The 27,620-nt window shown below is 38.0% G+C and overlaps 1 protein-coding gene across 27 annotated transcripts in view; it reads right to left on the bottom strand.

The window, feature by feature from the left end:
• Positions 1–2,107: 2,107 nt before the first annotated feature.
• Positions 2,108–27,620, bottom strand: part of Zbtb20 (zinc finger and BTB domain containing 20) — a 748,243-nt gene continuing 722,730 nt past the window's right edge. For all 27 annotated transcript variants that reach the window (XM_048346657.1, XM_048346652.1, XM_048346655.1 and 24 more), the window contains one exon: positions 2,108–26,599. In XM_048346657.1, coding sequence (XP_048202614.1) covers positions 26,178–26,599 — 422 coding nt within the window. In that variant the 3' untranslated portion in view covers positions 2,108–26,177. The remainder of the gene's footprint in view (positions 26,600–27,620) is intronic.

Consider the following 27,620-nt stretch of genomic DNA (forward strand, 5'->3'; position numbering starts at 1 on the left):
TGGTGTGTGTGTGTGTGTGTGTGTGTGTGTGTGTGTTACAGAAAGTTTAAAATGGACAAAGGGTGAACAAATGCAACAATGGTATTCACTGGACACTATGCTGAAAATGAACTATATAACTTGTGGGTGGGATAGGAGGGGAAAACTGGGAGACAGAGCATGGGAAAGGGTGACATTGTCCCAAAAGAAATGCTCTTTACCTGACTTATGTAACTATAACCCCTCTGTGTATCACCTCTATAATAACAATATATTTAAAAAAAAAATTAAAGGTCCTTTTCATCCTTGGCCTCTGTGTGGAGATTGAGGTGTCTTGAGCCATTGATTTCTGTTAGACAACACTTAGGCCGGATCTAAGAAGACTTTAAACCATTTTCTAGAGGAATGAGCAAGGCCACTGGGTTTCCCAGTGCATTCGGTCCTTTCATGGACACAAAGCTGAGAGAAAGGGAAGTGAGTTTTTGTCTTGCCAGTAGCTAAAACAAAGCATTACTTTGTAAAAAAAAAAAAAAAAAAAAAAAAAAAAAGAAAAGAAAAGAAAAGAAAGAAAAAGAAAAAGAAATCTATAAAGACATTTCAGTTCCTTCTCCTCCTTGGATATTCATTTTTACTTTTCTCACATTTCTGCCAAATGGGTATGCTGTTAGTAACATTTAGTGAAAATACATCCAGAGCGTCAGCTCTTTGGAAGAAAGCTAGATAGGTGTAAAATTCTGTTGTTCACTATAGCAGTTCATAGGCTTTTTTCTTGCAAAACTAGTGCAAATGACTTGGAAGTAGAACACAATTCACAAATTGGAAATTGATGAAAATGTAACTGGAGGAGCAGTATCTCTGGCTGAGGTTGGATTGAAATGTAAGCTGGATGTTACTTACTATAATGATGGTAATGGTGAAACATTAACAAATGCCTTTGGCATAGTGATTAGAAGTATAAAAGAGCCTATAGATGTCAGAAATGGGTCAGCTTACTAAAATGAGATTCAGTTTGACTGAAAATAAATTTCAAAATGGAACTCATTGAATGAGATTCTCCTTTGGGAAACAGAGAGGACAATTCTCTGGAAGCTGGACTTTGGAGATGTCTGGTTTCCCGTGTGTGGCTGTCTAAACTTGTGTGCTGGGGTTAAACTCAACAGGGCTGCATCAGGAGTAAAATGCATACTGGATTTTTTTTTGAGACAATAGGATTCATAAAATGTAAACTCTCATGAATAATTTTAAAATACCATTGATATGGTATTGGGTAAAATAAAATATATTGTTAAAATTAATTTTATCTATTTTCCTTTTTCATCTCCATGAAAATCTGAAATTGCAAATGTGGTCCTTAGTATATTTTTATTAGATGATGCAGCTGGGGGTTGTAATCCCAAGCCAGACTGGTAACCAGGGCTGGTGTGGGGTCTCTGTGGGTTTCTGTTGCTCCTTCATTTAAAGCGGTGGTTGAGGAAATTTTCTTAAGGCTTTTGAGAAGTATATAGGAAAAAATCATACGGGAGTCTAAGAAGTAGGAGACCACTAAGTGCTGATAGGTAGACCCTTCCCATTTTCTTGGCTTCCCTTTTGGAATCTTGGACAGGAAGAAGTAAGGATGAATGAATCAATGAACAACAATTTATAAATGAAATCATTTACCCATTCTCTGCACACATGCCAAGGCTGGGCTTATATAGCCTGAGCTATAATCCACAAAATTATCCTGAGCAAACGGGAAAATACGTTAAATCCTGTGGCTCTGAGATAGATGTTCTTCATGAGTGGACCGCACTGAATTTCACATGGGAAAGGAATGACAAATGTGGATTCATTTGTGCTGAGGAAGTGAGCTGTGGCATCTGTTTTGAGGTTGGGACAGGAGTAAGTTAATGTTACATTTGCTTTTGATTTTCCCCAAGTGACTTCCATGTCACCAGCAGTCCTAAAATTCCAACTTGTGGTGTCAGGAGCACTGATGGATCAGTATATTTTTCTGGCATTGTAGGTATTATATCCACAATCTGGATGATCTCAGATAAGGCTAGACTACAGTCTGTGGTGTCTAGACTAGACTAGAGTCTGTGGAGAGCTGCTTCTTGCCTTAAAGAAGACACGGCAGGAAACCAAGACAAGAGAGTTTTTTTTAATTATTCCTTCATATTCAAACTTCACAAACAGTGTGAACTTGTACAATACCTCGGAAAGTGAAACTTACAAAAAAAGTGCTGGTAACATTTAAAAAAAAAACAACAAAAACCCCAAAAAACAAACATCATTCTTAGCAACATCAATTACTCTTCCACACAAAACAGAAACCTTGTAAAATTTATTTTCGTATTTTTAAGGCGTAATACTTCCGTATAAAGTATATGCAAGAGATAAAACTTCACAGTATTCCAAAATGTCACAATAATAATAATAATATAATAGTATAATGAAGCGCTACAGTTAATTTTTCTTTTTTTTTTTGAAATTTTTTCCTGTTTAAATAACAAATACAAGTCACAGGTAAATATACGTGAGAAAAATACGAGGCTAATATTAAATGGCAGGTAAGGATACTGTCACTGTAAGAAAAACTGGCAGGATGTGTGTATTTAGTCTATATTTTAAAGCACTTGATAGAAAAGGCGTATGCAAGGTTCTTCAAAACAATTTTTCTGTTTGTTTGTTTGATAACTGACAAGTTAAGAGTATAATGAGAGAAACAAAAAAAAAAAGGAACAAACTTCCTCTCAAAACTATTGACCTGCTCATCACAAACCATGTATCTACGGGAGGATGAAAGTGTTCATGGATGTGTGGATTTCTACGGCACACAGATTGGTACAAGCAGTGTTTTATGTCCACGCATCAGGACAGAGGGTAGGTCTGCAGTCATTCAGCCCACATTCCTCTTAGAAAGTTACTCTTCCAGTCTACAGCTGTCTTTCCTTGCCTCTCTCTCTCTCTCTTCCAAATTCTTCCCCAGTTCCCAGGTCTTCAGTCTGAAAAGATAGTCTGGTCAGAAAAGTTTCCTTCTGTTCAAAATTCACTTGGGAAATGGAAACTGCAGAAACAGTCTGTGACACCAACACTGGAAATATCACTTGGACAAATGAATTATGCTTGTGTGTGTGCACGTACATGCACGTGTCTATGTATTTAGATCTGAATATACAGTGTATGTGCGCATATGTCAATGTGTGTGTATACACAGTAGCAATTGCATAAAAGGGACCTCATTCCTTTCTGTATGAAGATCCAATGTGATAAGAAACGTTCCTGGGAAAAGGGTTTCTTCAAATCTTATCACAACACTGTGGCAGGAAAATCAGGAAATGGGTTCACCTTTCAGCAGTCACCACAGTAAACTTCATTGAGGACACACATGCCCAGAGGTCTGATCTGCGCACATGCATGTGTTAACAGCTAGCCAGTCAGCCAACAGGTAACAGAAAGACAGCAGATAGCAAAAACACGTCAATAAGGTGCTCAAAGAAAAAAGTGGCACCCACTCCTCAAATGGATAGCCACGTTAAGGTGCTTCAAAAAAGTTTTATTTTTCAGTTTTTATTTCAAACATTAAAAGAGAATTGATTTGCACATGGTAGCTCTGAGCCAGGCCAAGGGTTTTGAGATTTCTGACATCTTCCTCTGAAAAGGGCTTTCACTGTAGTTGTTTGTATTCACTTGGATGTGGTTACTTGCGTTTAGAATATTTTTAATAGCCAAAAAACGGAAATCAAATCAACATGACTAAAAGAAAGCAGATGAAATGGTATAGAACATTACTGCATTGGATCAAGATGGTTTCGCCCAGTTTTCCTCTCTTCCCTAACACCGTTCCTTTTTTTTTTTCTTTGTTACAATCCATTCCTTGTGAACATACAGAAATGACCAAAGTCACTGCAAGTGGCTGTTTCTATTTTTTGTGATCTGTTGCAAGAGTCCAACCTTGTTTCCTCTGCTGCTGTCTGGGTAGCATCTGGATTTGTAATGAGCATCTGGATTTGTAATGAGCACTGATTTTGTGATGCGCATGTGTGTACACATGCACATTGAACACACCTATATATGTATAATATATACACTATATATGTGGGTATATATAGCAAGTGTGTATACATTTATACATAATAGAGTGTATATTATTTCAACTGGAGATAAACTGAACTGGGTTCAGACACTATAGCATGTTTATCTTTCCCCTGCTCCCTCTGTATATTTTAAGCAGTCTGGAGCTTCTATTTATTTTTAAAGTGCATTTTCAATGCAGAATAACTGTAATCCATTGATTCCTTGGAAAACATTTTTTGATGAGAAGAATCTGACTGTTCTCAGCCCCAAAGCAAGAGAAACCTGGGCTTGGTTGTGCCAGGGGCTGGCGTGGCAGTGACAGGCTTGTGCCTGAGTGATTACTGGGCATTCTGGACTCCGGGCACCTTAGCAGCAGCAGCAGCACCGTTATGAGAAGGTAGAGATAGAAAAGGAAGCAGGAAGGAGAGCTAAGACAAGAAAGAATGAATTGGTTGTTTGTGTGTGTCTGCATATGAGATTTGCTCACTTTGACTGTGATGACGTGTGCAGTCCCTGCTTGGATTTAGCTGAGATGTCATATATTTTCCCTCACCAACTGACACTGACCTTTTTTGTGGCCCCTGCATACTCAAAGTCCCCACTCCTGAGGGTGATTTCTGTGTCCGTTTCTTGTGGGTATGTCAGTGCCAGTTTCAAATAGGAATAAGGCACCAGAGAAATCAAAAAGTTACAAAAAGATGCAAAACCCCATTTCAAAGAGCCTCTTCCATTGCTCCATTTAAATATTGCATGTGATACCATTCATGTATATGTATTTAAAGTGTGTCAAAGACAGTCTCTGAAAGGCCCTTCAGCACCAGAGATCTTTAGGAATGCACCCTTTGTTGAAACACCCCCCACTCCCACCCCCACCCTCATGCCCATCCTACAACAGGAGCAAAAGCACCAATCAGGAGAATGAGGCAGCTTGCCTTGCTCACCTCATTTTGATAAAAATCAAAGAGGTCCATGCAATAGAAATAACAGAAATTGCTCTAAACTCAAGTGGATTGAAGTTGTCAAGGTACCTGATTAATGATATTCTAGATGTCCAAAGGGTGTTGTGAAGGGCTTCAGCTGTTTGTGTTGAATGTTTAGGGGAAGTATGCTAAACAAAAATGATTCATCAAATGATGCCCAAGTCTTCCACTAACACTTCAGCCTCCCTATCTCCCCACCCCCCACCTTAACATTGTAAAAAAGAAGAGGTTCATCTAACTATAAAAGGAAAAAAATGAAGGCACATGATTTTATTCGGTCCCACAATCTTTAAGAAAAATGGTACTTTTCCAGTGAGTGTGTGTGTGTGTGTGTGTGTGTGTGTGTGTGTGTGTGTGTGTGCATGAAGTGAGAGGCTGAGGGCCATGGAGCAGTCATTTGAGGGAATTGGAACAAGAGAGAATTTTGAAACAAAGAGAAGAAAGGAGAAAGGAGGAGATGGAGGCCTCTCTTCAGCTTTCTATCATTGACAGTCTCAAGATTTGGCTGCTTTAGGGTCCAGATAAGAATGTATTTGACTTGGTCTAAAAGTGCCCCAGTTAAATATCTCCAGTTAATCATGTTACAGCTTTTGGTGTTTCCCTTTTCCCTTCCCTCCAGCCAAATGATTTTTTTTTTCCAAAAAAATATATATCACAGTTTTTTAAAATTATTTTTTCAATGTTGAAAAAATATGGAAAAGCTATTGGACAGCCTCAGGGCACACTGCCTCTCCATCTTCACAGTGAGCAGATGGATGGACAATCCACAGAGTCAGAGGAGGCCGGCAAGGTCCCGTGTGCTGAGTGGTCCCTTGCCCTGCCTCCCCCAGGGCTGACGGTGCCTTCATAGCACCTGCAGCCATGTCTTCCATTTGGATTCCTGCCTCCTCCCATCCATGGGATGTCAGCTGCTGAGAAAGCAGAGCCATGGAAACTGGAGGGGGTTAGAAGCAGAAGGTGAAGGAGATGGCAGTCATTGTTGGTGTTGTGCTCTCCTGGCAGCCTTGCCCAGGATGGGGAAGGTTGGTTGCCCCTGAAAGACTGAAGTGCCACTCACATTTTTCTCTGTGAGACCTCAGCATTCAGGTTCACCACCTGTAGGCCTCTCTCTGTAGCAGAGCTGGCCCCCAGTCCCTAAGAAGGCAATGATCTAAGATAGAGAGGCAGAGCCTACAGGCTGGGTTATTCAAACAACAACGACAACAATAAAGGCAATGGACAATAGGATTTCAGAAACAAATTTAACTTTGGTTTTCCAACTTTTTTAAACCATAAAAATTAAAGCAGGGCTTCGGTGGCTTCAATCATCTGAGAGCTGTTATTATTATTATTTTTTTCTCATTTGGCAAGGCTAAGGCGGGGGGGAAGAGAAAAGGGGTTTCCCATAATTGGTTGAAGACACAGGGTGGTAAAATGCTTCCACACTTAAACTCACAGTCCAGTGTTTTTGACATTTCATAAATAGCTTTTTTCTCTAAAAAAAGAATAAAACAAGAACAATCCCTTTACTTACTCATCTGAAACAAAATAAACAGCAGTGGGTACAAACTTCTTCTTGTAACAATTACAAAAAACAACAATATAATCCCAACTTTTAACACGCATCTTGAATCAGTTATTTTTTTAACCTCAAAACTGCAGCATATCCTTAAGGGCAAACTTTTCGATTAGTTTTTTTTTCTTTTTTTTTTTAAATAATGTCTTCACCAAAAAAACAGTCTTGTACCAATAAAATGCATTCAAAAATAGAAAATATCACACAACAAAAATATGTATCCTTCCTTTCCAAAAAAGATTCTTCACAAAAAAATGTAGAAAAAATTCCAACAATTTTCCCCTCTCCTAAACATTAACTTTCAGTCTAGGGCACAATTATTTATTGATTTAAATGTCTATTTTTGCATAAAACATGGAAGATGCAAAACATTTACTGTATTAGGATTGTGAAGTTACATCCACTCCCACCCATATTCTAAAACAAAACAAAACCAGAAAAACCCAGCAAATATTACACAAGTGATGTAGCCAGTTGGTAAAGAGCTGTGTTTTCACTGTGCACGGGTATGGCTAGTTGGCCCTGTAGGTATTGGGAAGTGCTGATAAAGGAAGAGCAGTCTGGATTCAAGAGTTTCTTTAGCATATGCCAATATTCAATGAGTCACTGATAGAATCCCATGTTGTAGGACCATCACTGTAAATCAGTGAGGTAGCACATGGGCAGTTAGGACGCCAAAGTGCATGTTTGTGTACTGTATACAAATCACTTTCTGTGTGTGTGTGTGTGTGTGTGTATGTTTCTTCTCTGAATGGAGCTGAAGCATAGGATAAAAGTAATAACCCAGAGCTCCAGTAATATCAGGAAGGCTGTGGTTATTTCCTTGACAGTCCACAATTCCCTCCATATCCAAATTATTTAGGTATTCATTGGGGCAATGACAAGATCTCCCATCAAAAAGAAATTCCATGTTTTCTACATTTCCATTGAACACAGGCTCCTCATATATTTTCAGCATTGTAATATATATATATAGATATAGATATATGCCACACATATCTATATCTATCTATATATATATAATTTTTTACTTGATGGCATTGGTCTTTCACATGGGATGTAGATTGCATGTGTTTTCAGAATGGACAAACTTTTTTTCAGAGCTTATTCCCCCCTTGTTTTCTTGCTGGCTTTTTCTTCATGGTTGCTGTTTTGTTTTGTTTTTGACTTTTAAACAGTGAATTGTGTCCAATTTTATTTCCAGTGCATAAAACAAATTTTAAATTAAAAGAAGAAATAAAACTTTCCCCCTCATTCTTCTAAAGAAAATGACTGATAAAATTACAATATAATAAAATCAGGCATTGTCAAAAATAGCATGATGTGCAACCTCAATTACATCAAATAAAACAAACAGACAAATAAGAATTATAGAACATACGCTTGAAGAAGCCAAGATAATATAATCCCAACTATGGTATGATTGGCAAGCACTGGTTAAAAACTAGGTAAGGCTACTCTTAGATTTCTAACTCAACATAATTAACCACTGCTCTTCTGTCTTTCACCTCTTAAATCTTTCACTCACTAGTTCTTTATATCTTTAAAGGGAACAAATTTGTTTTTATATTTTTGGTCTACAGTAGAATTACATATTAAGAACATAATAAAAAGATACTTCATTAACAGGTTGGAGCTGGGTCCATGTAGGGAAATAGAAAAAGAGCACTCAAATAGACACAGCAAATGGACTCTTTTCTTATAAAAATAACCACAAATGTAATAGAAATGATCATCAAGGGCAAGAGATTAAACTGAACACAGGTGCAGAAAGATATATTTTGGAAAAATAAACTCCTGACAAGCTATGCCCTAGAACTGCAGCCTATGGACTCTTCTCATGGTTTCCATCTTTCTATAGCCTCACCCACAAGTGAAATGGAAATGGAAACAAAAAGGAAAATGAATTATCTTTGTTGACTGGTCAAGACCAGGTAGATACTGTCTGGGAAAGTGGTTGGTGACAGCGAAGCTATGAATGGTATTTGTTTCTAATTTTGGAGGAGTTTCCAGCCCACTGATAAAAGAGAGAAACCAAGGAATCAAATATCGTTTCTGGTAACCTATGAGATGAGATATAATTCTGAGGGAGAGAGAGACATGGTGGGAAGGTGGGTTAAAGAAGAGACAAAAGAAGCAGGCTGACTTTTGTTTACTTCAACACATTGGTTTCTTTCCTTCTGAGCATCCATTAGGATGAGCCTTTAGGTTCCAATGTCTTTTGAGTAGTGACATGTCAACTCAGTTGTTAACACAATGTCCACATTACTGGCTCTGAAAAGGCTGGGCTGCATGGGGTGAATGTATATCTCTCTATTCCTCACTGCCCACTGTTGTTGGCCCTTGACGATTCAGAGAAGGCGAGAAAAGGGAGGCTCCTTTTATGAACTATCCCTAACCGATGATTGATCCACATTGATGGCTTGGTGTGGAGCAAAAAATGAAGGAAAAGAATTGGTAAGAGTTGAGCTTGTTAACAACAGATGTAAAGTATCCTCCCAGAAAAAAGAAGGGAAAGAGGAAAAGTAAGCACAAGAATGAAGAGGTGAAGAAAAGATAGAAAAGAAGAATGGAAAGAAGGAAAAGGAGGAAGAAGTGGAGAGGAGAAGAAGAGGAGAGAAGAAGGAAAAGGAAGAGGAGGGAGAAGTAAGAGGAGGACAAAGAAGAAGAATAGGAAGTAGAATAAATCAGACAATACTGCTTTTGGTTGAGTTGTCCTTGGTTTTTCCCTCATTCAGTTGCTCCAGTTAAAAAAGTTTAGAATCTAGTGCAAACATCAAATCATAGCATCCCAGGAGCAACATCACATCCCTTTTTCCTAAATGGATACTGTCCTTTTAGATCTCCTCAGAAGACTGGGGACAATGGTCCAAAAAGTATAACTGAATAAATTATTAATCGAGTACTTGCTATAACAAGAAAGGCACTATCATAACAGGTCAGCCTCCAAATATTTTCCTTGTCATGGTTACAGACATCTCAACTACTCCAGTAACCCCAACACCACCTACCTAGATGGTGGCTTTTCATTGGCCAGTTATCTGTTACCCCACAGTTCACTACTGTTGGCTTGGACCTCACAGAGATCTTATCTGCACTTGTTATATGCCACCCTACAGTTCACCAATGATCCTTGTTCAGTTCCAAATGATTCAGCTCACTCTTTTCCTTGGAAATGTGTTTGTCTCCATCAGCCTCTAGGTCATGACTTTATTAAAAAAAATAGTTGACAGTGTCAAGTGCTAGTATGTATTTTCCAAGCCTCTGAGCAGACCTTAGGTCATAGGACAGTTCAGTAGCTCCTCCAATGCCCAGGTCTCCTGAAAATACCACTGTGAACAGAAGAAAAACCAAATTTTCATCCCTTGACCAACAAAAGCATATCCCTTGACCCCATTGTAGCTCTTTTCTCTGGGAAAGAGAAGGTTGGGTTGTAGAGATGAAAATCTTTGGTGATAGAACCAGAATGGATATGCAAGATTCAAGGAAGAGGTTCTTCCCCGAAGTTTCATGAAAAATATCCTAGGGCAGTTAATAGAAGTATATGTTTAAAAGGTCTATTTTTTTCTTTCTAAAGCTTTGGTTTGTCGCAGTCATGCTGTCTTAGAGCATACCCAGTAGGCATTTTTAAGTATCTGTTAACAGCTCTGCATTTATAATTCTTCTTTTAAATAGAGATAATACTTTGAGTGCTTAAGGGTTGCTATGTTAGTTGTGAAAGCTCTACATGGAATTTGTCCAACTAGCAAGGCTGATAACTTTTTTTCAAAAATTCAATTTGCAATGGTAGACTTGGGCAGAAGCTAAGGAGGAGAAAGAAAGAGACAGGTAACAATAGTGTAATCTTAGAATAGAGGCCTCAATTGAGAGTTTCCCAAACCGATGCTCTCACAAGCAAGAGTGTTCAGAGAAATTCAATATTAACTGTTTATATGGGTTGCAATACTTGCTTACTGAGCCAGAATTTGCAAAAGCAGTCACCTTAAATTCTGGAAGTCTCTCAGCATCTTTACTCTTTTGTTACTTTTTTCCCCACACAATCTATTGCTTTTCTAGTAGGACAAGATTCTCTTAATAACAGTTACTATAGAGCTGTCAAACTCTGCTTTTAAGATTTTTTTAAAAGGCAATAAAAATAAATCCTCCAACAAAATTAGGGAAGAAACAACTAGACTTTTAGGCACTATTAAGATCTCTGCTCAATAAGGACAATCTATGACAAAGTAGCTGGTAGGTTCTGATGAATCTTTTAATTCTTCCTCCAATTTTCAAGTTGGCCTAGCGTTTTGCAGAATAAGCCTTTCACCTCACTGGTTTTCAAGGTTTATTGCACTGATCCCTTACTGTCACCATACAAAACTTTACCACATGCATGGCCTTCCTCTTTTGTTAGCCCGGTCTAAATATCACTCGTGGATGGAAAAGTATGCTCAGAGTAAAAGGCTATTTCAATATGGACAAGGCTATGCCTCTGGCCTATCACCCATGGATGGAAAAATAGATAGAAAAATATGCTCAGAGTGAAAGGATATCTCAACACAGACAAGGCTGTGCCTCTTGCCTTCCTTCCTTCCTTCCTTCCTTCCTTCCTTCCTTCCTTCCTTCCTTCCTTCCTTCCTTCCTTCCTTCCTTCCTTCCTTCCCTCCTTCCTCCCTTCCTTCATGTCCTTCCTTCCTTCTTTCTTTCAGCAAGGGCTTTGTGGTGCGGGCCAAGGTCAAGTCCTTCATGTGGTATCAGTTGGTTTCCTCACTATGTCAGCTCTTACTGAAACTTAGAAAAAACATTAGGTAAAATTTCTTCTGAAATATCCTCTATTTGTTGTACTAGTCCAACTTCTTTACAAAAAGAAAACAGGTTTTATCAGCATGGCTGTTGCTAGGCTTGGTCAAGAGTTGGCAAAGATTCTATAGGTTCTCACCTACTCTACTAAGACCAAGCAGGATAGAAAAACTCTTCCATTTCAGTGACGCTTTTGGCTTCCCAACTTGCCTCTTTCTTTCCCTTACCTAACACACTCTTTCCTGGCACAAGTAAATACATTTCAGTAGTGCAATACAGTGCAGTCATACTTAGTGCAAAAAAAAAAAAAAAAAGTCCTATTATACACTCAAAGCTCAATCCTAAACAGCTCTTACTAAAGGTTACCAGTGCTACAAAAGTGGGAAATTCAGTCTTCACCTCACACTTCTGTGAGTCATCTCCTTTGTTGCCCCTGTTTGTTTCAGCTCAAAGAAAGAAACAACTAGTATACACCTATATATTATTTTGTAAAACATTAAGCCAATAGGCAAAAAATAGAGGGAAGTAGCTGAGTTAAGACCAGGGGTATTGAAAAAAGAAAAGTAACTATTTTATGGAAAGGTCAGTAGTGGTTTTTGTTTAATGGGTTTTATCGGGTTAGATGGCTCTGATGCTAAAAGGAATGGGCAGAAAGACAAGAAAATAGAACTTTCCTGCTTCCTAAAACATGACCTTAAATTTGAAAGTTCCAGGTTCTTATGTTTGAAATGGGGCAATCAGCTATTCTTCAAGGGCTACAGGTAGCAGCCACCTTACATAACATAAATAAGAACACGATGACCTCTCTTTCCTTCATTTGATTTCTCTTCTATTAATTTCTCTTTTTTTCCCCTGACTACACGCAGATACAGATATACATACATATACACAGAAATTCTCAAGGCCTCTCTCAAAATGATGTATTGAAAATTGGTACACATAACTAAATGATACTCTCACGCAAAAGTACAGTTATTAAATACAAAAGTAAATGATTACTCCAAAATTGAGGTTCTGCATTATATCTCTTCTTGTATTAGTCAGCAAGGAAAAAAAGAACATATTCAGAGCAGGAATTTTTTTTACAGAGCTTATTTCTTGCTTAAGATTAATCTAGAATTCATTTGGGATGTGAGAATATCAGTGAGTCTGGAGAAGTGCTTTGCATTTGATACCAGTGAAGTATCTATCTGTCTACTGTTTGTCTGGATCCTAACTCTGCAAATGTGAATCTGCTTGTCTGCTCAGACCCATACATGTGTGCTGGAAGTTTCAGAAGAATCAATATCTCATAAATAGGCGAACAGAATAGGCCATGGAAACAATTGGCATAGTGGGTTCAGCACATTACTTTAAAAACAAAGTTATCACGGATTTTTCTTTACCATCAGCTTTTCACTTTTTGTTTGCCAGGATGAGGATTATTAAAAGATCTCATTTTCATCTGTTTTGAAAACCACATTGAAATCATTGAAAGAATTTCAATAAGACAAAAGTGAACTTTCATGAGATATATGCAAATTATCCTTGGTATCTCAATAGGCCCTAGGAAAAAAAAAGATTAAGGTTCAAACAAACTGGATGAAGGAAGAAAGTTAACTGCTGAAAAATATTTTTTAAAATGTTCATACACAAATTTATAACCAATTGCAAATCAACATTTGGCTCAAGGAAAGGAAGAGTAACTATATTTCTTTTCCAAGATTTGCCCAGCTATGAACACACCAAATCACTTTAGAGGCTTGGAAAATCTCATCTCAAAGTTGAAGCATATTACGTTCACTTATGCTTTTGCACACTCCCCATGTGCACTGGCGAGTACCTTATGTACAGAAGCAGTCAAGGGTCTCTATGAATTCTTTAGATATGTTGAATAGCATAAAGAAGCATCTAGAATTACAAAGGAATGTAGCTACTGTACTAATTCTTGGAACTATCAAGAGGGATACGCAGAAACAATGTGGATGGTGACAACTTTCTCCAAGGACCCTAAGGAATTCAAAACTGTATCAAATTTAGTCTCATCCTATCATCTTGTCCCCCTCTTTGTTTTTCCTGTGTTCACTTAATTAAAATTGCAATTCAAGTTTGAGCCAAGAATGTAAATTAATGCACAAGGCAGGTTATTGAAAGGTTATCATGCTATTTGTAAACTGAGATAAACTGAAACACTTTGCTTCAAATGTAATATTACAACTTCTTCCCCTACACCCAGTGTCGAATTTGGGTGGGTTTCGATGTGTGAATCTCAGTCACCTCAGTGTCCAGGTGGGGGAGGTGAGATGGAGGAGGAAGTGCTGTATCTAAGACCTTACGAAGACCTGAATACAGTCTTATACTGTGAATAGAAAAGAAATCCCTACAATTGTAAAGATCTATAGATGGATTTTGGCATTCTTTTAGCACCTTCCTTTTTTTTTTCCTGGATTTTTCTATACTATATTAATTTACTCCAAGCCTTATTTCTAAAAGGGTTTTGAGGAGACAATAAGGATTTGTAGTATGGCATGCATGACCTTCACCTGCAACCAGTTTCCATTCTTTGGCCCCAAATCTATTTATTTAGGTATAGAGGGATGTTTTTCTCAATACATAGTTATTTTAACTATTCTATCAAAGTGCAGAGAGAATTTCTCTCCTCAAAGCCATCAGAATAACAGAACTTAACTCTCTCAGGTGTCATTATAAAAAGAAGATTTTCATGGAGAAAACACTCCTTAATGGGAAGATGGAAGATTTTTGTATGGTTGGGATAAAGTATCAAATGAAAGAATTCAAATCTTTTCTTATCTTAAGAAGAACGAGATAAAAGAAAAAAACAAATCAACAAATAGACTTTACTAAAATACACATTCCTCCAGTTTCAGGTACCTAAAATGTTATATTTATGCTTAAATCAAGGTTTACAGATAGCAAACAACTGTTTTAATGTGTAAAAGTACTATCCTTTTGCTTTACCATGTTTCACTTTCTTTGAAGGAATTGTATCTATGCACACTTGTCCTAAAGTCCAGTGCAGAAAATAAACTTGTTTGCTACCAGCCTCATTCTCAGAACATTTGCTAAACTATATTTGCAAATACTAAAACTACCTATCTGTAAAATGAGATGCAGTCTTTCTGAAATGCATTGTAAGGGGTTGGGGGAAAAACAAGCTTTCTCTTGGGGGTGGGGAGAGAAGAAAAAAATCTCTTTCTAAACTTCCAGATATATACTGTAATGTTTCTGACCATTATTTTGCTGCATTAATTACTGTTAGGGCTCTTGGTGTTCTTGACATGTGTCATTTTGGACAAACAGGAGGCTTATGAAGAATAAGAAACCCACATCTGGTAGCCTCTTAAATACTGGCATTAATCTTTGACTGACACAGATTTGTGGTAAGAAATCTCCGATATCAGGGTTGGCACTCTTCTTGGGACAGCTTGAAGGAACCTGGATCAAATGAGATCTTTCAGAACCAGATCCTTTTCTACTCAACATTATAGTTGAAGTGATAACAATATTTTAGGATGGAAAAGAGAATTTTTTATTCCTTCAGAAGCCAATGCTGAGGAGAAGAGTACTTCAGATAAAGGATACTTCAAGATAGTAAGACTCAAAATGGACAAAGGAAAAGAACATAAAACTCACTTGGAAAGCAAGTGAAGATCACAATCTTAAGCAATTTAAATGTTGGATTTAAGAAACTAGTTTCCTGCTAAACACCTGCTGCAGGAAGGCTTCTGAACCTTCCATTTATTCTACTGCATTCTTTGGTGTGAGTTGATGTTACAAGTTCCTTTGATCAAGACAAAAGCTGGGTCAAGCCTCAAGTCAACTAAGAATCCATTTGTGATATTAAGTGATGGTTCTGCTTGTTAGCCATAAAGCAAGAATTGAAAGCATACTTCTGTGCACTTCCAAATGTCAGAGGATTCATCTTCAGAGGAGCCAGAGAGGCGATATTGCCATGGCCGGATGACTGTGTTACAGGATTATTGTAACGACTGTACCAGCATCCTGAAAGAGATGCTCAGGATGACATCAGTCTTCTGAGCAGTGCTCTGAAAACCATACAAATAAAATCTACTGGAACAAGATTTAACATGATGACCAAATTATATGGTGAATGTTTAGGAACTGAACACTGTTTATTCTGCACAGCCCGTAAAGTGCATATCCATCCTTCTCTTGTCTTCTTTATGCACATACTATGTGTATGTTTAAACAATCATTGGTCACAAATCAGGCACTTGAAAAACTTTTTATTCCTTATAGATTACTGTTCAAAGTTCTAGACCAATTGATTTCTCCCCTCTCCCCCCAAAAGGTAGCAAGTGAAGAACTTCTGAATTTTTTTCCTTCAATGGGAAGTGGCTTACTTATATAAGGAGAGCTTTTTAAGATCTGGAGAGTTATCAATTTTTTTTTTACAGTGTTACTCCTTTCTCTAAATTCCTGTAAATAAGTCTATAATTTAGTTAAGTATTTGTTAAGAGTTGAAACAGTTGATATTGGCCATTTTTTTTCTCCCTCAGCAATGGTCTACACATCTCAAGACTTTGAAAACTGTGGTATTTTTAAAAGCCCAGAAAATACTTTTTGCTTAATCTTTGGCCCAATGTAAAGGTGAGAGGAAGTATGATCTCAGCTAGTACAGTTGACATTTAAAAGTATGACTCAGGTTCTCCCACTCTCAAAATAATATTGACAGCTTTTAAAATCTGAAACTGCAACGAAGCCCTCATGTTTCATTCTACCTATGATTCTCAAGCTTATGAACTTATTTGAAGAAGGACATTAAGGAAAGGTAGAGGAAGGATGAGAAATAAAACAGTCAGGCATTACAAGGTACTATTAGGGTTGTGTGGGCCAGTAATGAGACCACTAGGTCATTCAAGTAGCTTCAAAAAGAAACAAGAAATAAAGGGAATGGGTAGGGAAAGGAAAGAGAAAATAACGATACTGGTTCAGTTTAGAGAGCATATGATCATTGAAGGAACAGCTTTACCAATACTCAGTCTACAAACATGTTTGTCTAGTAGACAAGTATTTGACTGAAAATGGAGAACACAGTGGTAATTTCACTACTTGGTTCAAAATTGGCCCCTTCAAAACAGAGTATGAGTATGTAGAACCTTAATGAGTACCAAGCTTCCTGATGTGAGGATGCTGAGGATTTGGATGGGGTGGAAGCAAAGACCTGATGGATAGACAGTCCCACCAGAATGAGGGGACTCCAAGCAAATTTGAGAGAAATAGAAGAAGGAATTGGTATGATCACACTGAAGAGACTTAAACTAATACAGTATAGAGAGGGTTTCTGTAGTGTATTTTATTGAAAAAGCTGGTTTCATCATGTCTTGAATACATAGTATGAAGGGAATGAAAATGGTTGCAGAATGTACAGTGTCCAGAATAGATGAATGGTTGATATAACTCTGATGTCCAGACATTGGGTTGAACAACTGGGGGAAGCTGAAGAAGCTCTTTATCTGAAAAATACTCTCAGAGAGTATATCTTGTATAGGAAGATAGACTGTCTGACTTCTGAAAGTTTCATAGTGGCCCAGCTAAAGAAGAAAGGCACCAAATTTCCACTTTAACAGGCAAGTGGAACTATCAAGGATCAGACACCCAAGAGCCACCATTTTATAGACTCTGCAGATTGAAAAATGTGATAAAGTATTTGAGTTCTGTCTGTAAATTAGCCTCTGTCAATAAAAAGTTTCTCAAAGTCTGGTTTTCGTGTTAAAACAAATCTCTTGGGAAATGAGCATTATAGTGTCAAACTGCCTACAGGGAAATTATGAAGACCAGTGAAGATAATTGTAAGCATATTGAAAACAGATTCAGTCAAGAACCAGTATGAAAATCAATGGAGAACACGGCTGAGATAACCAGAGATTTCACTTGTCTTGTATTTTTCACCAGAGCAGCCCTCTGAAATGCAGCTTATCATAGATAGTCGGTCAGATCATATGAAAGTTAAGTGGCTCACTGGTCTATTTTTAAAAGCAGTATGGGCATTGGCAATCCTAAATGGGGAAAATCACAGATACATTCATATGTATTTCCTTTTGTTCTTCAGATACTGAGAGGGTCAGATAAACAAGATCACTTTGAACATACACCTCTTTAAAATAGCCACATCAAAAAAAAAAGTTTTAAAAAGTTTTCACTTTCCTACATTTGCCAAGTCTGAGCATTAAAAAAAAAATCCTAAAAATCCTCTAAAGACAATACTGAAGCTGATAATATAAAAAAGCAAATGAGAGCAGTCCTGATGATTATTAAATGTACCAGGTTAACTGCAGCAGGTGGGTGGTAGGTGATATATGCAAAGAAATAATATTTAAATCAACTTTATGATTGTAGGCAGATTCAAAAGTTAAAATGAATATAATGTAATATATGTTTCAGTACAGAGTTGTTATATATAATGTGTATGTTTTAGGTTTCAGAAATACTGCAATGTAGTGTGCTGTACTTAAGTAAGCTTACCTAAATAGTAACTCATAATCTTTCACAAAGTCACTAGTACTGTTAATCAGAGAAAAAAAAACAACAACACCCCAGGAAAAAAACAACAACAAAAAACAAAATTCATTTTTCCAGTAAAAGAAATACTTATGGCTACAGTCACAGACTTATTCTGGATATAGAAAAACAATTTACATTAAAAATAATAACAAAAATGTTGCAAGTGTTAACAGCCTGTAAATTAGAAAAGGAAAAATAATCACCAAATTAGAAGAGGAAAGAAAGTGTCCTCTAAATTCTGTGAATCAGACATAATCTACCTATAAAAAAAAAAAAGAAACTAGTAAAAAGAAAGACATAAACATGAGAAACTGAACCTGACTGTTTCTAGGCCACCAAGCCATTAGAGTCAGCCTGAGAGCCGGATTCATTTATTCAGTATATTTGGCTAAAGTGGCATTCTACTTTAATTCTTGCATGGGTGATAGCCAACAATTCTTAGAGATTTCCCCCCACACCTTCCCGCTGGTAATCTATTGGTTTGCTAGATACGGAAAGACTTGGGCAAAGGCCACGTTGGTTTCAGGAGACACAATTCATGGAGGTTGCAGGCAGCACTAGGAAGCTTTAGTTTGGGACTAAAACTCACATGTGGGTCTCTGTGTGTGAGTCTCACACTGGGTTTTAGAGAGGAAAGAACAAAGGCCTTTGAGCCCTGGATAGCCTTGCGATGGCCAATGGACCTTGCCTGGCCGTATCCCCTCCGAGAGACTGGATGAGATGCCCTGCTCTCCTTCTACACCCTCTGGTCTGCTTCCCAGTTGAGCACTTGTGCTCCACCTTCTTTGGGAGGAAAACAGCCTGTCCTGTGGGTTTGCTGTAGAGCCAACAAGATGCCTTTGTTTCTCCCAACTCGGAAATGCTACAAAAAGCAACAGAGTGGGCAGGTGACTGTTTCCTGGGAAGGAAGCCACAAGTCTGAGTACAGTGATGAGAACAAACAACCATATCTAGGCACCAGGACTCTGCCTGTGAGTGCTTCATTTGAGAGGTACCACACATGCACCCAGAAGACAATAAATACACACACTGACACACATGCGCATGTTCATGTGTGGGTGCACACACATACATAACACACAGACTGATACACACACACACCCCAGTAAATCCAATAGAAATATAGCATTTGTTCAAGTTTCTCACAAAAGGATACACAGAAATTACTGATGTTTGAGCTCCTTCAGAATGCCCTAAAGCTTGGTCACAGATAACCGAGGCACCTGACTAAGGCAACACAGCAGAAGCAGGTGTATGAAATATGTGAGACCCTCCACTTCTAACCAGAATTTCCCAAACTGATCTTTTTGTCACTAGAGAAATATGAATGTTATACAGATTTGTACTAATAGCACCTCACATTGTGTGTGCACTCGCCTGTGCTACACTCATGGACAGATATTCTGGACAGCAGCTGTGACATACCCAGTGGGTTAAGATCCTTTCTTGAGTAGAATCTACACATAAATTACAAGGATATTGCCGGGCAACAAGAACTGTTGTAATAGTAGTAGAAACAGGTGTCTCCCATGGGGTTCATTATTTTTTTTTTCTTTTGGTCTTGGGTGTTATTAGAAATTCATAAGTATTCTAAACAAAAAATCTCTGAAATTGAAGGCGGCTCAGGAGGGACTCAGACCATTATCAAACATCCCTGAAGCTGGGACTTCCATGACTGTGGCTAGCTTTTTGTCTGTGCTCTACAGATTATGTTCTTTCACAGAAGATGGGAAAGTTTTGAGTTTGCATTTTAACAAAGAGCCACCAGAGAAACCAGATGCACACGAAAGCCAAGAAAAAGAGTTTAGAGATAAATCCTGTGTGAGGAAAGCTTTCTGTTGGAATGATTCTCCATGTTAAGAAATATTTGAAACTAGCATCTCAGGTACCTGTGATCATATTCTTAAGGGATTCATTATTGAGTAATATAATGTCTTATTTTACATGCAGCCTATGCCTGCTAATGAAATAGGGGAGATAGGAAGTAGCAGCTAGTTCCTGAGCATAGCTAGGTCCAGACAAGTTTGGTACCTCTTCCCTAAAGTTACTCTTTCCACGGTCCTCAGTCATGAGTAGGGCTTGATTTTTGTGATAGTGTAATTATTAAAAAGCAAGTGATTCATGTTCACGTATCTTCATGGTCTTCTAATTTTCTTATGTTTTGTTTTCTTCCCAGGCTTTCTCATTTAGGGCAATAATTCTATACTATCAGTGTCTTTTTGGAAAATATTTTACTTTAGATTTGGTTTCAGTCTGTGGAGAAGCAGGTACGACCATAGGAAGCTAGTGAAATGGCAGGTTGTTTCAGTCAGTGGTGTGGAAAGATGATGGTTTTGGTTTAAACCCAGGGTAACCTCACCCCATGTTCAGAGAGGAGGAAATATGTAGTTCTAAAAAAGAAATTGTGCCATGTAGCCTTCACATTTACCTAGCTACCCTAGAAAAGAATGGAAATAAATTCAACTGTCCCATGACCATTTTCTGGCATCTGCTAATGTACATCATTGACTGTTATTGGTTCAGTGTTCAAAGAAAAAAGTCTTGAGAGACTTAGAAAAATCTTTGGGGTATTTTGGTCAGGCTGATTATCTGGACACTCAGTGTTTTGGATCAGTAATTTCCACGTGTGTTTACAAAAACACAGAGTCACCACTGCCTTGCCTCTAGCAGAGGATTAAGTGATATCAGAAATGGTAACTGGACATAGAAAGCCTTTGGGAATAGGAAAATATTCTCTTTCAAGGGCAGGAGCTCTTCTGTGCCCTTTTTCTGCCTCCCTAGGCAGTCTGAGCACCAAGGCAGAGATTGCTTCTGAAAGTTTGCCCCATGTAACTAAGAGAACAGCCCTTTTCTTCATGAAAATACTGAGAAGAGAAAGAGGCTGCCCTGGCTCCAGTTGGGAAGTTGAGGCTAGCCCCAGAAAGTCTGTAGCTGGGTCAACTGGAGCACACTCTTCATTCCCTACAGACTGACCATCAGCAGTCCTAAGCATTGGGTTGCTTTGCTTTTTCTATGGGATTAGGGAGTCTATTGAAATTCTAGTGCACTCTCCTTTTTGTTTGTCACCAGGTCACATGGTCCTGTCTTTAGTGTCTTTTCTTTTTTTTTAATTTCTTTTTCTTGGGGATCAAATCGATCATTTGGGTAAAGAGGTTTCTCAGAGCCAGAAATCACTCAAAAGAAAGTCTGTCGACCCTTCCCATGCAAAAGCCCAAAGGTTTCTTTAAATATCTCAGGCCAAACTGTCTAGCTTTGTGATTGGCTGCTTTTTGGCTTAGTATTGTTGGGTGCTGAATACATTTTTCCCCCAGATTCTTTTGTTCTTTTCCCCAGAGCTTCCATTACCCTGAACTTTAACTCATAACTAAATTGAAGAATTCTTTTAGAAGATTTCTTTTATGAGTTAAGTCACAGTAGAAAGGGGGTATCCTCAAGTTTTCTTCTATCCCCAGAACATCTCGGGTTGTGCTTGCTCTGTGTTGTACCTTGCTTTTCTTTTTTTATTTTTTATAGCAGCATGCTGGCCATAGCAGAGGCAGCCTGGTACAAATCATCTGATGCCTGTCCTACAGAATTATTATTATCTCCTGTGCCTGGCCCCATCTAATTAAATTACATCTTCAATATCAACAGAAAGGATGGGTGTTTTTCTATTGTACATCCTAGTTGTGTTTACTATATTTTCCCTTTTCCTAAGGACAACAGGCATCAGAAATATTATTGAGAATCCCCAACAAGAAAGCCACACAAGCCTTTTCTATGTTTTCTTTGGGATCCTAGGGCCACCTCATTTTTAACTTCTAGGCTGAGAGCAAATAACTGATTCATGAGAGCATGAACAAGGAACATACTGCTCCTGTGTTTGTGTGATAGAAGTGCACACAGACCAAGATAACAGAACTTAAAAGTGAAATTCATATACCCAGAAGAAATCTTTTTTCTTTTCATCAACAAGCAAATTCTCCCTGTTTATGGGTTGGAAAATGATTTTTTTGGCCCTTAAAGGATATACTATGAGATAAACTAAAACCTGTATAACTTTTACACAAAGCAAATCCAAGTGTTTCTAAGCTTAAGAACTATTGTGACCCCTAAGATGTAAGGTGGAAGGAATGGCCAGAAACAGACTGAAAGCATTAAGAGTTGGTGGAGGGAAAGGTCTACAAAATAGTTATAAGGAATGAAACCTTAAAACTCATTTAAAATATACAATCAAGTTATTTTGATATAGAGATTCTTATTTCAGTTGTTTAAGTGGCTGTCTTGTTTCTCACTTTTTTCTTATTGTAGAACTGTACCAAATCCACAAATTCCAATTCCTGTTTAGTTTTGAATTATGTTTTCCATATTTAGGGCTCTTTATTCCTTTTGCACAAATATTGGCATATAACAGGGGAAAGTATTTCCTACTATGCTGAGACATTATCATTGTTTTTAATGCTAGGAACTTTTATTTTCATAAATTATCTAAATGTTTTCAGATAAACATTCCCCTTTGACTTTTTTCCTTCCTGTTGTTTAGCAAATTCCCTTTGAAATCATAGGTTGCTAAAAAAAACATTCCTTTTCCATACTAGCTCTTTCTCTCTGTGCTTGTTTTAAGAGATCTTAAATCTAGAACATCTGCTTCCATCTTATCTAGATTTTTCCTGGCTACTAAAAAGAATTTTTAAAAGAGTACTGATAGCATCCTGGCAGGAAGATCTAAATAAGAGAAAATTGTAGGATTTAAAACCCAAAAGCAAAATATGTTTCCCTCTTTTGAAGATATTTGTGATTGTTGAATAGTGATTGAAATTGGCATCTGTCTCCTTTAGAAACAGATACAGACTGGGTTATTTTCTAGAATGTGGGTCAGTTTGAAAAAGGAGCCCTTCGGAGACAGACATATAGCAGTAGCTACATGGCAATATCTTTGCTTCCCCAAATTAGAGGTCCCACTCATATATAGCTTCATCCTGCTTTCAGGGAACAACTTGCCCACTATTTTAGGTTGTGAGATATTTGGGTGGAAAAGACAAACAGTAGGAACAAGTGTGTTACCACACAAATCTGGGTTGTTCATTTTGTCCTAGACTGCAAGAATCATTACTTCACCAAGAACTCTTACCCCCAATAACTTTTTTTCTTTTTGAAAAGAGATACTTCCCTTACAGGAAAAGGATAAATATTGGGGTTTCAAGTCACCTGGAGTTTTTTTTTTTTCTCTCTCTCTACATGCTCTATAATAAAAAGGCAGATTTTAGCACTGTTGCCTAGCTTTTTACTGGCAAATCAGCAGGACAGCAAATGGATCTCAGATTTGAGAAATAGCTAAATGACTCAGTATTAGCTTTTCTGTGAATTTTTTACTTACTTGCTAAGGTTTGAGTAAAGACTATTTTAAAGATACTACTGCCAAATGGTTGAAAATAGTATACAGTGGCTTTTGGCCATCTGTCATTTGTACTGATGTCATTTTCCTCCAGATTAATTTTTTTTCTAAATGTTAATCTTTATTTTTATTTGATGGACTGAATGGCTTGTTTTTCAAACTATGGAAACAATTCCATGACATAGCTAATTAATGCTCCCTCTAATGGTGGTAAGTGGGAATATTGTCAACACTGATTTTTAACAGCAAAATTAGCAATGAAAAATGGACATTCTGTGTTTTTGAAGAGAATGTCTATAACAGGCAACCCAGTTCTTGGCAAGACTCCTCTTAGAAATTGTAATGGGTGATACTCAGTAGTCAGTTAATCATCCAAGTCTACCTTAAAACTTCTAGCAAAATATCCAGCAAATTAAGCACCATAGGACTAAATCAAACTCACAAATACTCCAGTTGCACAAACTACTAACCATCACAAAGAACTTATGGCAAAGAGCCAAGTTAACCAAATGTCTAAAATATATGAATAAAACCAATTTAGTCATTATAGAGTTGCTTGCCTTGGAAGATTTTTCTTCGTTTGTGGCAGTTTTTGTAAATAAAACACTAACTGGAAAATTAAATTAAAATGTAGAGTAATTTTGAAACTAAAATATCCTCTTTTTTCTTCGTTACAAAATTGAAGTTTAGTGTTTCTGCTTTGTTTAAAGATGCATTTTTCTTTTTAAGTGTGTTAAACCATGCCCAGTAATGAAATCACTTTGGGAGTATTAGTTAAGTTTAAAAAGTCCTATGTTTGAATTGGAATCCTTTCAGGACACTGTGTATAATGGAAAAATCTCCATTATGACTTCTTGATCAAGACCAAGGAAAGAAATCTCAACTAAGGAAGAGAAAGGGGCATCTGGCATGATGCAATAGATTGGTGGTCTTTTTGAGTGATGAAAATTGACAGGGAAACTGTAAATTTCCTTAAGACTTTTCCAAAATAGCAAGGATATCTATGCATGTCATCTAAGGAATGATCATCTTATTTAGCCCTCTTAGCCATGGTGGAAAGAGTCAGAAGGTAATATTTGAAAGGAAGAAAGAAATTTTGGCATCTATGCATCATGGTTTGTAACAGGCTTCCCATAATAATGCTTGCAGTTATGAAGGGCGAGCAGGGATGGCAGAGTTCTGTGAAGTCCTCCTCCTGGCTGACCACAAAAGAATCAAATCCATTTGTCAAGATCTATAGACCTACTATAGTGTATCATCCAAGTAACATAGCAAAGTCAATAGAAATGATAGAATCCTAAAAGCTCAATGAAATTTTGGAGAAGCACAAAAATCTGCTTCTAAAAGATAAAGTCCCTCCTATGAAAAACAATAGACTTCTAGATGAATGAGCAGAGTAACTTAAGCTTGCTAAAATTCAAGGAACTACATATCAAAATACAAAGCAGCAGTTCAAATTACAGCAGGGATGGGTGGGGCCTATAGAGCCCTCCCCCCCATAAACCCAGGCAATACTTAAAATAATAAAAATTAAGAAAAATAAAAAAAATATGAAGAAAATAACCTTCCTCTCTTTCAAATATAACTTTAGTTGCTTTTTAGTCTTTCTATCTGGAAGCAGTATCGCTAACCTTAACAGTCTTGACTTACCAAAAAAAAAAATATATATATATATATATGCGTGTGAAATAAAAGAGAAGGGATTGGTGGCAGTGTATGCAAAACCAAAACAAAAAAAATTACTTTTAACAATCTCACTTTTTTTTTGTTTTTTTTTTTACACAAATACTGTTGTAAATATATTAAAAAAATCAGCATTCTATCTGGTAAACGTCACTTTGCCCCTCTATAAAATTTTGAATTAAAAAAGCCTCAAGAACATTTTATTGTTCCCCCCACCCTCCATTTCTCTTTCTTTTTCTCTTCCACAAGAATATATCCTGACACTTTTTTTTTTTTGCAAAGATTGTTGGAAATAATCCTTCTCTTGTACCTAGAAACATAGGTGCAAATCTCTGATATCTTTGTTTAATCTGCATTCCTGCCTTTCATGAAAGTCCCTCTTGATTGTGCTGAGGCTGTGGCTCAGCGAAGACACTGAATAAATTACGATAGCCACTGTTGCTTGTTGCTTGTCCAAGTCTTCCTGGCTTCTGCTGACAGGGGGTGTGGGTGGAGGAGGTGAGCCAGGGCCGACTGGGCCCAATGGGGGAGAGAAGCCTGCCATGCCATGTTCTTTTCCACAGCACTGAGCCCACAGCCCCCTCCCACCCCACAGCCCTTGTGTGAAATCAGACATGGTGGTAGGTGGAAAACAGCAGGGCCTTTCCTCTGGGTTTTCAACCAGAAGTGATTTTTCCACAGTTTTTGTGTTTGTTTTTTCTTTTAAACTGGTTACTATGAAATCCAAGCGGCCAGAATTGTGAAAATGTCCACTGAAACACTGCAAGCGGTGTACTTAAAGACAGTAGGCCTTTTAGATTTTGTTATATATTTTGTAGTGCTCTTCACAAGTGAAAAAAAAAATTTTTTTTTTTTACTTTTTTTTTTTTTTTAGAGATTTTTTTTCTTTTTTCTTTTTGTAAAGAAGGGTTGTATTTAGAGGCCAGTAGCTAGAGATCCAACCAGTGGAGCTCTTGAAGCACTACCGGGCCTTAAGGCCACCATCCGGGGGAGACCGGGAGAACCAAGGTCCCCCCGAGCCTCCGGAAATGTAATGTACCAGCAGGCAAAAAACAGTTCTTCATGTAGTACAAAATAAACGAAAAAAAAAAAACAAAAAACAAAACACAAAAACAAAAACAGAAGGTCAAAACAAAAACCAAAAACATTTCTTAAATTCTAGTGCCATAGCTCTGTTTGTTTATTTCTTTGTTGTTGTTGTCGTTTTTTGTGTTGTTCATAGGAAAGAGAGAAAGAGAACTACTTATCCGTCAGACACATGCATCCTCATGTGGTCGTTGAACTGCTCGATTTGGTCAAACTTAGCTGGGCAGACGGAGCAGACGTAGGTGGTGCCCTCCGTGCAGGCCACCACGCCCGGCGGGCCGGCGCGGGCCCCTGGGGGTGTGCCTGCAGGGGGGGTCCCGTTGCTGGCGCTGTGCAGGGCCACGTGTCGCTCAAGGAGCGTCTTGTGGGAGAACTTCTTCTTGCAGATGTAGCACTCGTACGACTTCTCCCCGCGGTGGAGGCGCATGTGCACGTTGAGCGAGCTCTTCTGGGTGAAGCGCTTGTTGCAGATACTGCACTGGTAGGCCCTCACGCCTGTGTGTGTCACCATGTGCTTGATTAGGTAATCCTTTAAGGAGAAGGAGCGCCAACAGATGCTGCATTGGTGGGGCTTCTCACCTGTGGAGGGTGGGGGGAGAGTGAGCGAGCAGGACAGAGCAAGATGGAGGGAGAGAGAGCCGAGGGAGGAAGAGACAGAAAAACAAGACGACAACGACAAAAGAAAAAAAAAAAGAAAAATGAAAATGAAATCTCATTCATGATTGGAAAGATCCAGGCCTTCCTGGTCTCTCACGTTCAGAGACAATAGAAACTCTAGAGTCCATTTCTCTGGTGTCCTAAAATGGCTCTCTTGGAAAGATACAAGACAGTCCCCTCTACTAGGATTTCAAAGGTCATTCTGGGGAGGGAAAGGTAGACCACTTTTTAAGAGAGTCATTTTCAGTGTCATCATTAATGATGCAATGGTTTCCAATGAACACTAAGAAATTAGGGAAAAAAGACCTTTGCAGACATGAGTTTGTCTGCAATCTGTGGAAACTGAGAAGACTGTTCCTATTGGTTCTGTTGGAACCAAGTTCTAAGGTAAACTCCCCACTCTGCACTGTTCTGCCAAGTAAAGGCATCCATTACTGAGTTTACTCCTGTCGGATATTTGTAACTATAAGAATAAGGCATTCTGAAAGAACTACATTTTCAATTTTAACTTGTGTTAGGCAGAAATCTTCCTAAAATGAAACTTTGTAGAGTTCATTGGCTCTTCTGTCTTGGCTGTACTGAGCTACAGATTGGTCTTCCAGGTATGTAAGTTGACTAGGTGGGGACAGTAAGGATCTCAGAGCCAAGTGGTCCTGTACAATCGCAGCATCAACATACCATACAGCATGCTGACAAATCACCAAATGCTTCTGAGGTACATAATTTTACTTACCTCATTGTGCTGTTGTTGACATAAAGTGCATATGAAATCACTTCGCAGACCACCAACAGTGGTGTGGGAATACTTGCATGGTATTCTTATTACCACGCTACACCCTCTCCCCCATTAAATGGTTCCATATGTGGTTTGAACTCTGAGGTCAATGTCTAAAATAGTTTTTCTGCCTCTTTCTAAAAAATTTCTTAGCCTGTTGGCAGAAGC

The sequence above is a fragment of the Perognathus longimembris genome, chromosome 5, assembly GCF_023159225.1.
Source record: "Perognathus longimembris pacificus isolate PPM17 chromosome 5, ASM2315922v1, whole genome shotgun sequence".
Taxonomy (NCBI): Eukaryota; Metazoa; Chordata; class Mammalia; order Rodentia; family Heteromyidae; genus Perognathus; species Perognathus longimembris.